The 16,383-nt window shown below is 52.0% G+C and overlaps 3 protein-coding genes across 3 annotated transcripts; all 3 read left to right on the top strand.

Moving 5' to 3' along the window:
• Nucleotides 1-7,390: 7,390 nt before the first annotated feature.
• DACRYDRAFT_104042 (uncharacterized protein) lies at nt 7,391-7,747 on the top strand (the record flags this gene model as incomplete). Its single annotated transcript, XM_040767868.1, has 1 exon — nt 7,391-7,747. One exon carries the CDS (start codon nt 7,391-7,393, stop codon nt 7,745-7,747), a length of 357 nt encoding a protein of 118 aa, XP_040632450.1.
• Nucleotides 7,748-9,409: 1,662 nt separating this feature from the next.
• Nucleotides 9,410-11,141, top strand: DACRYDRAFT_113637 (barwin-like endoglucanase). The gene is made up of 3 exons (XM_040769667.1): nt 9,410-9,913; nt 9,966-10,411; nt 10,465-11,141. The coding sequence occupies exons 1-3, from the start codon at nt 9,806-9,808 to the stop codon at nt 10,763-10,765; spliced, it is 855 nt and encodes a 284-aa protein (XP_040632449.1). The 5' UTR covers nt 9,410-9,805; the 3' UTR covers nt 10,766-11,141.
• A 1,093-nt stretch (nt 11,142-12,234) lies between these two features.
• DACRYDRAFT_104040 (uncharacterized protein) lies at nt 12,235-15,407 on the top strand (the record flags this gene model as incomplete). Its single annotated transcript, XM_040767867.1, has 5 exons — nt 12,235-12,431; nt 12,489-12,600; nt 12,649-12,741; nt 12,794-14,953; nt 15,003-15,407. The coding sequence occupies 5 exons, from the start codon at nt 12,235-12,237 to the stop codon at nt 15,405-15,407; spliced, it is 2,967 nt and encodes a 988-aa protein (XP_040632448.1).
• Nucleotides 15,408-16,383: the final 976 nt, after the last annotated feature.

Here is a 16,383-nt window from a genome sequence, read left to right as displayed (position 1 = left end):
ATGGATGGATTGATATCTGGATGGAGGGTGAGTGTGGGGGCACTAGGTCTAGCAAGGTCACCACACACTAATCCCAAACAATAGATGAAGTGCTGGGGGGTCTACTGTGGTTGAAAGCGGCTCTAACTAGCAGTACTAGTCAATATCCATGTCACCAGGGCCAGCTGGATTATTGGGGGGGTCCCAGGGGGTCACTGGGGGGTCCCAGGGGGTGTTGTAAGTCAGTTATAGATAGCTGAAAAGTGTAGCAAGAGTTGTGGAGTCAAGGCAGGTTTCTGAGAGCAGGGTGTTCAGGTGTGTGTAGAAGGGGGTTCAAGACGATGAGATGACTTAGAAACTGCTTGTAGACTAAGGAGTTTCCTCAGAGATCAAATCTGAGGGATACAGCATCACTGTACTACTGTTTATATACCTTGTAGGTGTTCACCAGAAGCCCAGGAGTCCAGGTAAATTCTGGGGACTCCTACAAGTGTCAGATAGATGTCCTAGCAACACCCCTAGGCCTCCTGAACCTTTCCAATAAATTGTGGAGACTCCTACAAGTGTCATCTTGCGTCCCACTACTCCCAGTAGGGGCCTTTAGCACCGCTATGTCTCACCCCAAGTGTCTGGACATAGCAGTCTTGTGGTGTCCTCTGCACAATGTCTTGTATGGCCACTGCCATTGTCCTAAGGCAGTTACCAGCACAGGAAGTTCCAGGGGCTTGTTGTTTCATTGCTCCTAGGGTGAAATGGGTGGCCAGGGGTGGTAACAGGCAGTGCCCTGACAGTGAGCATGGATGCAATGTTGGACAGATTGGTGCATACCTTCTTCTCCATTGACATCTAATGCCCTCTCTTTCCCCTTCTCATCCGGAGATGTGCCAAATTGCATTGCAGCATCTCAGAACCCAGTAATGGCAGTGGTGAATGGCATGATTCTTGAGGGGCTTGGATACAGCATGGGGATGGAGGTTGGATGGGTGGACATTTCACAGGTTTGGGAGGGGGTAGTGGGAGTGGATGGGACGAGCACTGTGCGAGCAGTTTTTTGGTCTTGGCCCATTGCTGGATGCAAGTGCAAGGCTGAGAGCAGGAACTTGTGCATTGCTTTTGAAACCAAAACACTAACACACAGGAACACACAGACAAACACTGCTCAAAGGAAGCGCAAGGCTGAGAACAGGTACTTGCAATCCAAAGGGGCACTTGAGGGAGAGGGCAAGTTTGATTTCAAGGTGCAAGGAGGCACCATCTTGCACGTGAGCCCACCAAGTGAAGCAACCCATGAGGTTTTGCTTGACTTACTTGCTGAACCTCTCTGAGAGAGGCCTGAGCAAGAAGGGGGCTGAGGGGAGGGAAGGAGATGGGAGAAGGCATCGAGGAGACAAGGGAGGACAGCAAAGATGGGGGGGAGGACAATGAGGACACTGACAATGACGGTGGTGGTGGTGGTGGTGGTGGTGGTGGTTGGGAGGAGAGAAGCAGTGGTGGTGGTGTGGAAGAAAAAAGGACTTTGCGGAAGATGGATGATGTGTCCCCCATCTGCATCCGCCGGAAGCAGATGGTCATGTGACATCCCTGGAAACAGGGTTGTCAATACTACCACAGGTGGCACTATTGCACTACATAAGCATAATCACATGCACATCACGTGACCTTAATTCCCGCTTTGCCCACAGGTAATGACCCTGCATTTATTACATAAGCAGAGCACATGATATTACAGGATTGACCATGACTAATTGTAATCATGTTTCAGTGTTTGTTTTGGGGATGTGTCATCTTTGCTTCCACTACATCATGTGATGCAGTGCCTTGACAATGCACAGCCCCATTCCCACTTGCTCCTGCATGCACACAAAAATTCCCACCACCACTTCTCTCTCCCCACCACCACCACCACCGTTGTCATCCCCATTGTCATCCTCATTGTCCTCCCCATTGTCATCCTCATTGTCCTCCCCACCCTCCTTGCTGTCCTTGCTGGTCTCCTCAATGCCTTCTCCCCTCCCCTCCCCTCCCCTCAGCCCCCTTCTTGCTCGGCCTCTCTCAGAGAGGTTCAGCGAGTAAGTGAAGCAAAACCTCATGGGTTGCTTCACTCGGTGGGCTCACATGCAAGATGGTGCCTCCTTGCACCTCAAAATCAAACTTGCCCTCTCCCTCAAGTGCCCCTTTGGATTGCGAGTACCTGTTCTCAGCCTTGTGCTTCCTTCAAGCAGTGTTTGCCTGCATGTTAGTGTTTGTGAATCACAAGTACCTGTTCTCAGCCTCACACTTCCTTTGAGCAAACAGGTCAAGATATTGAGACACTGTACCCCCAGTCCTCATCCTGTCGAAATGCTCTCCCCTCCCCCTGCGTATGCTAGCTGCAGGCCAAGACCAAGAAACTGCTTGCACAGTGCTTGTCCTGTCCACTTCCACTACTCCCTCCCACACCCATGAAATGTCCACCAACTTCCACCCCTTGCACTCCCACCAATCCCTCCCCTGTCTACATCTGGGTAGATAATGGTTTGCCATGTGCACCATGGGCAAAAAACACAGACAGTACACACTGTCCACAAATCAGCACCCCAGGGAGCATGACCGTTATTGGCTCCCTCCTGGTATGGATGCTGCAATGGAAGCCTTGTCATTCAATCCCATCCTGTGGCTGTCCAGCTACAATTGCCCTGGAGGTTTAGGTGATGGTGTGGAGAACCTGGTTCGACAGCATTTGGGTCCACACATTGCCCTTGACACATCATTCCATGGGTGTGTGGCTACCACCAGCAAGCAGAAGGCAAGGCAGGCCAAATTCAATAACTGCATTCAAGTGTTGATTGGTTTGTGCTTCGCCTGGATTCAGTTCCTGTTGTGTTGGCAGCTGTATCTTTGGGAGTGGTGTTCTCACAGGGGTGAGTAGTATCACCCTTACAAACTTGATTGTCATTACTCACCCATAGCAGGATGTTGGCTTGCTCAGGGGGTGCTGGCTTGTGAGCAGGTAAATTGCACTCTCCTGGAGATTTACCAGTGATACCAATTGCATGTGAACCTTGTGCATAACCTCTGGCACTACAAGTCTCTGTTTGCCCTGTTGGACCAGGTTGTAATGCCTTATGGGCTCAGCAATTGGACAAATGGTCACCTTCTGAGCGAAGTGATTGCCTGGGAGCAAACCTTGCCCATGGCTCAATGGAGAAGAGAGCCAGCATTGGATCACTGGGATTATGGCATGTCATTCTTCCACCCCAAATATGTCCCTGGCATCCCCAGCAACCTTGAAGAATTGCATTTCCCAATGTTCCTAGATGGCTCATTCATGCTGTGTCTGGTGAATCAACAGTTCCAGGTTGACGCAGGAGATCTTCACTCAAACATCTCTCATGTGATGCAGCTGGTTGGTACATTCAATGAATTACTGCAGCTTCTGGAAAACAAGCAAATGGTGACCCCCCTTGATGGGCTCAGTGCTCCAGGCCATTCCTTGTGTTTGCCATACTGTCCTCAGCTGCCCTCTAATATTACGTCCTCGCAAGGCCATGACTGCAATCCAGAAACACCTGCTAGCCAAACTGCCCTGGTCTGGAATCATCCAACCACATCTCCTGCCTGCTGGCAGGCACATGAATCTGCATGCCCTGGTTGCATGTCCCCTTTGATGTCCTCACAGTATTACTGGCATCAAACTGATTGCCACAACTGTGAGGAGCAGGAAGGCCAATCAAGTCGACCTTGTTATTGCTCTTGCTCACCTAGTCAATGTTGTTATCACTCTCACTCTCACTCTTGCTCTCCTGGCCGTTATTGTTCCTGCCATTCTTGCTCTTGGTCTTCTGTTTGTTACCACCCCTTTTGGTCTTCTAGTCAATACTGTCATCCTTGCTCTCATTCTCCTGGTCATTATCGCCACCCTCACTTGCCTTGGTGTTCTCACTGCTCCCCCTCTTGAAGCAGTCATGAGTCTCAATCATGCTCACCTGGATCATGTGAGGAAGAACATCACATGTACCCTGCCCATTGTAAATTAACGGGCCGTGAGTGTGAAACTGGTGACTTGCAGACTTCCTGGCATGCTGTCAATAAGCAGGATGACATTGGTGGTACCCATGCTCATAATGTCATTGAGATGGAGCACATGGCGCCCATCCCATCGCAGACCCCCCCTGCCTTGGACCATCCACTGCTTTCAGCAGATATTGACCTGGGACCTCCACCACAATATGCCAAAGAAGAACAGGCTGTGGTTGAAGATGTCGAAATGGGGAATGCCAAGGATGAAGACAACAACATATATGAGTGTGGGTATTTGACACCACCACCCACTGTCCCAGTGATCAAGTGAGGTTGGAGCAAACTCTCTGATTATGTTGATCCTCCTTTGCCTTGTCAAGCACCAATGCCCAAGCCACTGCCATCCATGCAAATGCCTGCTCCCAAGACCTTCTCCCCTCCAGCTCCTGTTGTGGAATTGTCCATCACCAATCAGGCTGCAGCATCCTTGGAGTTTGAGAAGGGAATGGCCCAGCAGTTGGGCAGGGGAGACTCATGGCGTCCCCAGCTTCCCTACACTGTGGGACATCAAAAGCCATTGCCCAACAACAAGATCTGGATCACGAAAGTGTTCCAGATTGAGATTGAGAAGTTGGACATTGCCATTCTGGCCCAACACTGCCAGTGGCTGAACGGATTCCTGTTGTCCCAGCTATGTCAACTGTTTGCAGCTTGGTGACCAAACACAAACTGCTATAATGACTTGCATTCCAAGCCAGATGAAGAGGTGTACACATTCAGTTCACAACTGGGACCTCAGCTTCAGCAGGCAGAGAAGGCTTATGCAAAGGGGGAAGCATATGCCATCCATAACTGGGACATGAAGTGGGTGGTGAACCAGGTCAGTAGTGCATTGTCTGAGTACATGACAGCTCAAGCAAGGATGCAATGGTTGTTCCCAACACATATCAATGACAACCACTGGATTCTTATTCATGTTGACTGGCTTTGCAAGCACATCACCATGTATGATTTGTTGAGGATGGGCAGCTGGCATGATCATATTGTGGTATGTTTTTGTCATTGATAGTTTGTATTGCATTCAGCTCACTGGATACATAGAGCACACAATGTGTGGTGGAGCAGATCTGGGAGGTTGCTGTGGAGAAAAGCAAGCCATTCCCTGGTTGGGAAGGATGGAAAGGGTGTCATGCCAAGATGAGCTTGATGGGATGGTCATTGGAGACCTGGAGTCTAACAGCAGGTCAGGTTCCATTGCAGACCAATGGAAGTGATTGCAGTCTGTTCATCACTGCACATGCATTTGCAATTGCCCAATGCTACACCCATTCAACCATGATAATGGCTGACATGGTGAAATGGCACGAATGGCTGCTGCAGCATTTGGAGTCTTTGCCGGATGCTGCGGTGCTTAAAAAGCTGAGGGGAAGGTCACCACTCCTCTCTTAATGGTCCTTGTTTCATTTGCTGCTTTCTCTCCTCATGTTTAGTAGTTGCTTTATGTGTCTGTTGTATGACATGATCTTTCCTCTTCCCATCTTGGTATGTCAATTATGTAGGTGTGTACTGATTGGGTTGGATGGATTTAATGGGTGAGCAATGTTGTGCAACCATTTGGTGTCTCATAGGCAGTCTAATATCCACCACACATAAGTTGTAATTCTGTAGATAGTTCTGTGCAATACAAGGGATGGCACACCTTACAATACAGAGCACAGACAATTTTCCCATCAACATTGATGGACAACTGGACTTGAATGAAAAGGTGAATGACATTTCCCAATTTGGGAACCATTAGGCCGATCATGATCAGCCTAGCAGTTTGCTGGGATTGCCAGGAGATCTGCATTCCCATGTGTCAGTATGTGCAAAATTTTCTGTGCTGTTAAATAAATACTTGCATCATGTAGTTTTGCACCTTTCCCCCCCATCACCTGAGAAGCAATCTGTGACTGTGTGTCCCTTTCCCCCTGCCCCCTGCCCCAGTTTTCCACTTTGTCAAGATGCCTACATCTCTCATCACCCAATCACTTGTGTGGGATGTCATCAAGCTTGGGAATTCCCAACTGCCAGAAGGGAAGAAGGTGAAGCACATTGGGGCCAAAATCTGGTGTTCAGAACCCAGATGTACTGAAGCACTGGTGCCTGTAGTGCATTTGGACAGAAAGGGGGGGAAGCTGGAGAAGTATGGGGTTGTATACACCCTTGTAAGTTCTGCACCCTGTAGTTTGAACTACACTGACATCATCCGTGCAGTGTAGGAAACATAACCCAAAGAGCTTCCAATTTCATACCCAGAGGCTGCACCTGGATGACATCGTCAAACTCCAGCACATGGTTGACAAAGCCCAGGCACAATGGAGTTCAAGCCCAGTAGGCTCGAGCCAACTGGTGAATGGTCCCCAAAAGGGAGGACCCAAGTGTCCTCTCTGCAAGGGACCGGGTTGCCAAGCTTGCTGCAAGAAATGGTGTGCCAAGTGCTGCGGGGATGAGAGAAAGTCCAAAGAGTTTGGTCACAGTGCAGCAGGCTGCCCTGTCCACAAGCCTAAGGAAGAAAAGACCAAAGGAGGTGGGGAAGTGAGAGAAGTCAATTGTTTGGATGAATGGGAGGATGGGGAGAATGGAGGAGATAGGGAAGAGATGGAAGATGAAGTGTTGGAGGTTGGGCAGAGGGATGGGATGGCAGATCAGTCAGCCCAGGGGTGGGCAGGGCAGGTCACAGCTCTGGGTGGGACAGCAGAAGGAAAAGGGAAGGGCAAGCAGGTTGAAAGGGGGGGGTGCACTGAGGCATTTGAGCGGAATGTTGAAGTCAGCACAATGGCTGGACCATCAATGCAAGCCTTCCATGGTCCATCCCCACATGGGCTGTACTGTGAAATGGATGGTGGATGGGCAGCTACTCTGGAACGCTGATGGCATGCAATGGAGATGGAGAAGATGCTAGAGATGGCATTTGGACTGATTGTGTTCACCTCAGTAAGCAGCTAACTACTAACACAATGACATTTCTCTAACTCCCACTTAAGACACAGGTCCACTGGTTCTCCCTGCAAGTGTCTCTCGCTGCAGGGAAGCTGTGGACAAGGATGAGCCAATGGCCAAGTCATGTGGGCTTGGAGCTGAGCTCTGACCTTGGGATGAAGTTTGAGAACATCACCTAAGCAAAGTTCTTCGAATCACAGCAGGGGATGTGGATCTGTCAGGGAAGGGAGGGTCTGGTGCAGGTCAGAAAGGATGAGTCATTGATCTGCCTGCTGGTTGGAGTGAATGAGGACAGGCCCCAGGTAGTTGAAGAACTGGGCAGGGCACTGCCTGTTGTGGTTTGAGACCATAAGTGAGGATCAAAGCATCCCCTGGTGCTGACTCCATCCCCACTCCTCCCACGTCATTGCCTCTGACTGGTAACTTTGTGATGCCTACTCCCCGAATACCAGAGGAGACAGCCATAAGTGATGGATCAGCTCCCATACACCTGAGGAATGCCGAACCTGGGCCCAGGATGGTGGAGGATGTCAAGCCAAGCAACCCTAAGCATCCACGCTGGGGTAGCAAAGTGGTGACAGTCAATGCCAACAATTTGCCGGATGTGGAGGATGTGATCAATGGCGTTGCAGCAGCCACACCAATGGCAATGGACTGGGAAGGCACCATAAACCTGACTTTGCCACTGCCAGAGCCTGTGCCCATCACTGTCAAGCTGCCATCCTCCCGCCCAACTTCCGCTCCTGGAGGTGCTGGACAAGACATGGCTGAGGTTGTGGACTTTTAATGAAGTCATGCGCAACATTGCCTGCATCCATAGCTATACAGACAAGGCTATGCCAGGCCACGTTCTTTGGGGGGAAGCCTTCAAGCAGGTGCATGGTTTTGAGGGCAAGTACAAAACTTGGTATGAACATGCCAAGTTGTTGGAGTCTGCTGGCCTGAAGAAGCTCATCAAAAGGTTCAGCAAATGGCCAGGGAGTACATGGGTGAGGTTCTGGTTGCGTGCCCAGAGGAAGAATGACGGATGTCTGAAGGATGGTGAGGTGAAGATGAATGAGCTGGCTTGGTGGGTGGAGTCAGATGAGGAGGGAGAGTCAGAGAAGGGCCATGAACTGTAGTCATTGGTGAATTGACTGTGTAGAAATACAATAGACAGGCTTGGAGGTGATGTCCTCCAAGTCCTTTGTTTTTCTTGTTTTTTTGTGTAGTAGTATCAATTAATAATTACACATGTCTAGATAGAGCACTAACTAATTGTATCTATCGGACTTACATGTTCAGTGTTAGGCAGCACCGGCTATTGAATTGCTGAGCAATGCACCCTGCCCTGCCCGCTTGACGCGGAGCGGGATTAAATTATAAAGCTTAGGACCCTGACATCTGTATCCAGAGTCCAGACGTGCCCCAAAACCTGGATGCCCTCCGTCTTCTACCGCACGCCTTTGCTCGTGTTCCCAGCCCCCTGGTGCCTCGAAACGGTATTGAAGCTGCTCCTCGGTGGGAGCGAGTCAAACAGTTGCCATCTTTGAATTATGTTGGACATTTCAATTATGTTGTACCTGCCAGGAACGTGCGCTCATATCTAGATGTGCTATGACTCGAGAGGCTGGCAGCGAACAGAACAATCCCTGCAGTCAGAGCAGCGCCAGCAACCGAGGTGCAGGCCAATAGCGACTCGCTCCGGGTGTGCGGATCGGCATGCAAGAAGAGATCAGACACACGTACCGAGGAGAAGGAGTCAGCGTCACCGGCCGTGTCCGCGCTGATTCAGGACTCTGACGTGCAGGGGCGCTGCTGTTTTGTTCTGTTTTGTTTTGCACCCCGGAAATTTGGCCGCGCTGTTAGGCCTGTCCCGCCCACCGCGCTACGTGCGTTTGATGCATTGGGACAACGTGAGCGGCTGCGAGGTCAATTGTTGCATAGTTGTCCGTGTGCTCGGGAAGCACACACGTGGAGAGAGCGGGAGTGGCTGCGTGCCGCCTTTGTAATTACTAGCTCGGTTGCGATGGCTCATCCTCGGGTGCTCTAGAAATGGGGTGGAATACCGCTTCTTTGGTGCAGCGTGTGTTCCGCGCGCGCTGTTGGTGATGTTCCTTGAAGCGTCTCAAGTCTGGGCCGGGTTTAGTGCAAAGTTTGTCCTAGAGAGAAGTAGTGCGCTTAGGTTCAGTCTGATGCAGTTCCAGGAACGGACGGGCCTTTGATTAGAAAGCCGAACGTGCCGTGGGGTGGTTGCCTGGCTACGGCTGGAATTTTGAATTGAAACGGGAACAAAAATCGCGATCCAGACCCTTGGCCTTGTCCTCATCAATGAACAACGTGGTGTTCGGAGCGGATGTAGATGTTGAGGGCGCAGGCCATTAACTGGCAAGTTCGACCCCCATTTTTGCTGTTCATCCCTCTTTCTCCTTCCACCACCATCTCCCCCACCCCGGTTTTTAGGTGAGTACTTACTTATCCCCTTCTTCGCTCTCTCTCCCCTCTTTTACTCGTGTAATCCACTCTGCTCACCTCATTATTACACCGCTTGTCTCTCGCCTTCTCTTGTCTGCAGCTCTGACCCTCTTTTTTGACTTTGACTTGCATAGCCCCCCCTACCTTCTGGCCTTGCTTCCTCGGCAGTACTTTGCACTCGTTTGCACCACGCACTTTTGAGACCACACCCTCAACTTCGCTCTTTCCCTCTCAACCATATAAAAGGCTGTACCTCGTTCGCTATCCGACTCTCTCTTCAGCTTCGATCCACGTTCAGATCTCAAGCTATCCCCCGCTCCACCCTCGCTCGGCGCTCCTGTATATATCAGCTTCTCGCTAGTCAACCAATCTAAGCCAAGACATTTCGAAAATGTTCGCTGCCGTACCCGTCGCACTTCTCACCCTCGCCCTCACCTTCACGGCCACCGCCGTTCCCGTCAAGCGCGGCGAGTCGGACTGGGCCTGGGGTTACCTCGAGGTATGCGTCACGTGACACCAAAATATATGCGCATATACTCATCTTCATACAGAATTACAATGCTTACCACAACCGTTATGAGGCCCTCGCCTGCCAGGACCAGCACGGCACGAGCTTCTTCGACCAGTGCTGCCATCCTCTGCTGGCGACTCAGTCTCTGAGTGACCGTCCCAGCTACTGCACTCCCTCGTCGGGGTCCGCTACTTCTACTTCTGCCGCAGCGACCCCCACTGACGGTTCCGGCGATGATTGTCCCGATGACCCTTCTAGCACTTCCGACTCTGGCGCCGGCTCCACGGACGCGGGCGGTGCTGGTGGTTCGGCCAACGCTTCCCCGGACCCCACAAACAACGGTGGCTCGGGCAACACAAACGACAACGGCAACACAAACGATAACGGCAACACAAACGATAACGGTAACACCAACAACAACGGCAATACAAACGACAATGGTTCAAGCAACACGAACAACGGCGGCTCCGTTGTGACTGGCGGCTTGTAAGTTTTTTTGGTCGCATAATTGTAAACCCGCAATCTCATCATATTCTCAGCGGTACCTACTTCTACCAGGGTGGCAATGCCGGTGCTTGCGGCACCGTCCACAGCGACAATGACCTCATCGCTGCCATCGATATCGCGTACTACGGCAACACAGGTGCTGTCTCCAGCTGGTGCGGCCAGAGCCTCCTTGTCGAGAACACCGAGAACGGCAAGACCGTCACCGTCACCGTAGCCGATGTCTGCCCCACGTGCGACAACGCGAACTCGCTCGATCTCTCTGTTGCCGCCTTCGAGGCCCTTGCTCCTCTCAGCGAGGGTCAGATCTCCATCCAATACACGGTGCTAAACTAGATGCAGCGCGTCTAGTCCTGTGGACCATCTGTTTCTATTCTTCTGGTTTACGCGTGGTCTCTCTTCTTTTATTATGCTAGGGTGTAAAGAAGTGTACGCGCTTGCGCGTGCATATTGCGATATGTTTCTGAAGCATGCCCCATGTCGTGGCATGGGACGTTGTTAGTGCTGGTTGCGTCGGTGTGGATATTGGAAGGGAGAATGTCTTTCGTTGGGATCACAGGTTGTTTCTCCATCATCTCATGCCTCTCCCTCCTTACCTACATCACTCGATCGCTAATAGCTCCTGGATTACCTGTAGCACAGCCGTCCACTGGGAATAGCTTATCACCTAGATGGTGCTATGAAAAGATTATTAACCGAGCATGTTCCTCGCAACCATTTTCGCCAGTGTCTTTGCGCATACAATAACTTCCTGCAACGGTCGCTCATTCCTATCAACTTGCCTCTTGTTCTGACGAAGGACGTAGACATATCATAGTCACTAAACTAAGGTACACACCTGCTGTAAGGACTCTAGTGTGTGGAACATGTCACGTATCCTCCATCTCAGATACGGAAGATTGATGAAGAGATGGACAACTTTTCGCTGGAAGATTCTGTGGTTGTGTTATGTTTAAGTTTTGTTGGATAATACAGTCAGGATGGATCCTAGTAATACCGCCGACGTAGAGTACCTATAATAGCGACTCTCTTGCGGCTACCTTCCCTTCTTGGTGCTCTACCTCATATCCCGTATCCAAACGCCCAAACGCTCAAGGGCTTCATAAACCTGCACGTGAACGGACGACGCTGCGAGTTCGCAGGTTCTTGTCAATCTCTAGCTAGGACCTAATTGGCAAGCCTCCCGCTCGCTGCTCTGCGGAACCGAGTGCAGGGGACAGGGAAACTCGCTCTTATTTGTCGTTGTTACTGGGATGAAGCGCTCGGACAGTGCTTGATTGGATTGGATTGCCCAATTAATTTGCAGGATGAAGAACAAAGGCTTGGAGAAGGGGCGTTTCGAGTACATCAGATCGACGATTGTCCGGTATGATGGATCGGCGAATGAGCAGTTGCATGTCTGTAACAGTACTAGTGGCAGCAAAAGCAGAAAGTCAGGCTGTGCATCTCTGATCTGTCCAACTCACAGCGAATCTCTGTTACAAGCTGCAGCTGCCCGAATGGAATGTTCTCCGTCAAATACCAGTCCGTCGGCGAGTTTTCCCGTTGACGACGAGGGTTCAATTCGCGCGAAAACGTCCGTGTACATGAAAGCCGACGCGAAAGAGCTAACGACTGACGGACGTGACCGAACCCTCAGGCCCCTGCTTTTTCTCCTGCTTACCTCCTATGCCTGCTTTTGGTCGTCCGGACTTCTGACGCGTGTGACGACCTCCAGCTGTTCTTGTCCCCTTCCCCTTCCCCTTCCTCCGCCCAAGCCACAATTCTTGCTTGCATGTCAACCTGTCTTTTGCCCTTGAAGGTCGATGTCAGTCCCCTCCTCCTCCACTCTGGTCGTCTTTCTCGTGCAGGAGCATATCGACAAGGCCGTTTCAGCATCTGAGGATAATGGAGAAACGATCGATTTATCTCAGAGGGGGTTCAACGCTATCAGCGATGAGGGTGTTGGGTTGCTGAGACGGGCAGGAGGAGGAGACGAGGAGGAGGGAGGAAAGGTCAAGAGGTAGGCTGATTGGCGCCGTTCCTCTGACTCTGTGCCGCCTGACGCAGTCTCATGCAGAATCGCAATGACGCACGTTGCCCTGCGTGAATTGCCAATATCATTTAGTACCCTCATGCGGTTAAGGTACCTGAACATGCGGGGTAACTTGTTCACTACATTCCCGGAAGTGGTGCGTTAGCGCGTTGTTTATCAGAGCTTGACCTGACCTGCTGGGCAGTTGACTAGTATGCCCTCTTTGGAAATTCTAGACATCAGTCGGAACAAGATCAAACGGCTCCCGGTCCAGCCGGGAAACCTCGTGCATCTTCGTGTATGTTGAGAGTGTTCCTCACCATGCTTTGTACTTAAGAGCGCATGCGCAGGTTCTCTGCATGTCAAAAAATCGCCTACAACGGCTGCCACGATATCTCACATACTTCAGCTGTCTCAAAATTCTGAAGGTTGACTCCAACCCAATTGTGTGGCCTCCAGCAGAGGTCGTTAACAGCTTGCAAGATAATGGCGACATGGAGGATTGGATTGCGGAGGTCAAACAATGGATGGAAGAAAACGGACCTGACGAGGCAGAACGTGTCCCTACCGGTAGACTGAACACACGAACCGACGATGTCCTGGAGGCATCCATGCTCGAGAGGACTGCCTCAGAAATGTCCATGTCGATGACGACTGATACACACCGTTTTATGTTCTCGCCCTCAGCCCCTCACACCCGAAATGCATCGGAAGAGTCGACTCTGTCATTCAGCATCGGTTCTGAAACTACTTCAAGACCATCACCGCGACCACCTCCGCTCAGGCTTCCTGCGATTCATTCTGCACGCAGCAGCCCCTCCGGCACGCCAGATGTCTCAACCCAAAACCTGTCAGGGTACGATTTCGCTCTTACGCCACCTGCCAGTGCACTCCCTCAACTGCATGGACGTGGTCAGTCATACTCCGTTGGAAGGCGACCAAGAGCACAGACTCTCGGCGCCAAGAAAAGCCTGCCTGAGCTGCGTACTAACAACTACGGCTTTCCCTCCAGTCTGCTTCAGTCAACCCGCTCCCGCACCAAAGGGGTAACGGGCGACACACCCGCTGTTCCTGTCCCTCGTCTCAAATCTACGTCACCCCTCGCAACACCAGAGGCGCGCTTTGGCATCCCTGGAGAGCTGTCGAGCTCAGCCGTACGATCGGGTGCCAATGCGCCATGCCTTGCTCTGGAGAAGAACTCGTATTTCAGACGATTGTCCACTCTCCCGCCGTTAAGAACGTCTCGCACTGTGCCTGACTCGTTACTCAAAGTCATGGATGGAGTTCGAACTATCCTCAGCGCAGCTGAACAGATCTACGACTCACTCCGACATTACACAGTCTACGCTATCGATGATCGGCTCGCCGGTATGCTCGTGCGGGTACTCGAACCTGCTGGCGCATATATCGGGCGTCTCATCAATGCGTTGGACCGATTCGATTCCGTGTCCAGGAAAGGACTTCCACAAGTGCCCGTTTGTCGAGACGTGCTCAAGTCGTGTCAAGATACATTAGCCCTTTTCGGCAGACTGACGATCGTACTACAAGCCCAGCTTAAGGTGTTAGCCGGCACAGATGATGTTCGCTTCACGCGCAAGCTCAATCTGTTGCTCTATGGCGCAGCGGGGGAAGTGTCATACGCGTGGCAAGAGATGAGCCCGTATCTGCAGGATATCAAGGCGTATCTGCAAACAGGCTCCGAAACGCACTTAAGCAAAGCACACGCTCGCGATGGCCCCATGACACCTGTCATCGAGCAAGGAGAGATGGGAGATCCTACGGTCACACCGCATGCCGACAGGTCTTTTACCTCCACGAGCCACACTCCGAACCCCCCATCCATCCAAGCACGGCGCGCACGACGACATGGCGGATCATACAGTCAGAAAGATGTAGAGCTCGGTAAAGCATTGCCGTCAGCAGGGCTTATTCCATCACCCGATACGCCAAACTGGCCAACATCTGCAAATCAACCCCCAGCATTACGCTCCGCCTTGCGCCATGCTGCACAGGCCCACTCTCCCAGCCCGGTTGGCATGACATCTCCCCTCCTCTGGGCCAGCACGCAAGCACCCCATTCTGCGTCCCATCATTCGCGAAGAGAGTCCGACGAGTCATCCGGACACACCACCTCGCCTCCCATGAACGGCGCTCGACCTACGCGACCCATCCTGACACCATCAAATTCGTCTGCCTTCCTGTCACATCACTTGCAGACCCCATCCCCACTCCCTCGCTCACCTTTGCCTCTCCCACCAGATTCTGCTCAGCTGTTTGATGGCGCACTGCTCAGTATGATGGACTCTGCGACCGAGACCGCCAACAACGTATGGGCGATGCTTGCGGAGCTTCTTAACAATTTGGCTGAGCCGAGGCGAGACATCCGAGCTGCTCTGAGCAAGGCAGAGCATGCGACCGAAAAAGTGAGAGAGGACCTGGAGGCGGTGAGGCAGGATCCTTCACCTGCGGCACGGAAAGCGCTTGGAGACGCAGCACACCAGTTCGCCAAGGTGAGTTCGTACCCTACAAAGGTCAGAGTTGATGCTGATGCTTGCATAGTCTGTTGCCCAGCTTCTCACCCTCATACGAGCGTACGATGCCCAGAAAGCGCTCCCTAGTGAGCTGCGTAGTGGGGTCAGCCGGTTGACACACGCCACTAAGAACTTCACGGTCTTCTTCCAAGCGACCTCCTTTGCCCCACGTTTGCGCGCTCTCTCCCCCGCTGGCGGTGACGAGGAGAGTCATCGTATGCCAATGCTATCACAGGGATTGACTCCCCGGGGCACCCCCACCAGCCTGCTACGGAGTAGAAGCGACGTGGCGACTCCGAGCAAGCCTAGTTTGAGCAAAAGCGTTCGTGACGCTCCGTGGAGCGCACAACCTCAACAAACCTTCCAGATCCCGCCTGTACCACCGAGGCAGGTGGAGTCTGCTACCCGGCCTACGTTCGAGGCATTGACCTGAGCGTCCGTCCTACTCTGTTCGTTTTGTTTATTCCGCAATGCCTGTACGACCTGCACGCCTACGATACGCAAGTCCCTTGGTCGTCCCACACAAGACAGCTATCATATCCATTGTATTCATAGGCCGCAACCCATCCATCCTGCTAACACGTAGTCTAGGAGTAACCACACGGTTTAGATTGTATTATCATACGAAACCGGGGGTTGAGCTTGGAGACCTCCGGTGGAACCGCAGTCATCCTGGGAGTGTTTCGAATGCACGACAATTCAAGGAAAGTGTGGAGGCAGATGTGACAATCGAAAAAAAAGTAGGTGCAGGTCGCGTGCATGCTACATTCCCAGCGGAGATCTAAAGACATGGCCGGGCTAGGCTGTGCACCTTCCGAAGGGCGCCGAATATACCCCAAGCGAGGAAAGCCTATCGAACCCAGTTGTGGAGAAAGTACACGTTCGTGTGGTCGCTGGCAGCCAATTGCCAGCAAAAGCGTGTCAATGATCATCAGACCGACGCCGATGACGCTTTCTCTCCGCAAATTGAGCATGCCATTACGCCAGTCTCTCGTGTTCGTGTTGCGACCAAACAGTATTCTTACGCCCAATCGATCCGGGGGCGTTGAGGTCAAAGAATCTGACAACGGTCTCGGGTGATAATCCCCGCGCTGTATAGGTGCGTGTGGACAGAAACGCCCAAGGTGGATCCGCACCCTGGAGGGTCTTCCACGTCGTCGCTGTGGTGCTTGTTAGCCGTCGTCAAGTGCCTTGTGCGTCGTCTTTCCGTGCTTCTGCATAATGAGGTTGGAAGATAAACGCGTTCATTACGCGCCATTGACCATTCTTGTGAGAATATATCTCGTTGTGAGGCTATAGAGGAAGGCGACGCGCCCAAAGGCAGCGTATGATCTCCGACGCGTCGTTTGGACAGCAGTACTAAGTGTCATGGGTTCGGGAGGGCAAGTGGTGCCGTGCCGGTGTGCCTG

This window comes from Dacryopinax primogenitus, assembly GCF_000292625.1.
Source record: "Dacryopinax primogenitus strain DJM-731 SS1 chromosome Unknown DACRYscaffold_2, whole genome shotgun sequence".
Lineage (NCBI taxonomy): Eukaryota > Fungi > Basidiomycota > Dacrymycetes > Dacrymycetales > Dacrymycetaceae > Dacryopinax > Dacryopinax primogenitus.
Note: the sequence above shows the minus strand (reverse complement) of the source record. Positions and strands in the feature narration are given on the sequence as shown.

Coding starts and splice junctions, on each gene's coding strand:
- DACRYDRAFT_113637 (XM_040769667.1), top strand. CDS start 9,806: ATGTTCGCTGCCGTACCCGTCGCACTTCTCACCCTCGCCCTCACCTTC. Junction 9,914..9,965: donor GGGCCTGGGGTTACCTCGAG/GTATGCGTCACG, acceptor ATCTTCATACAG/AATTACAATGCTTACCACAA. Junction 10,412..10,464: donor TCCGTTGTGACTGGCGGCTT/GTAAGTTTTTTT, acceptor TCATATTCTCAG/CGGTACCTACTTCTACCAGG.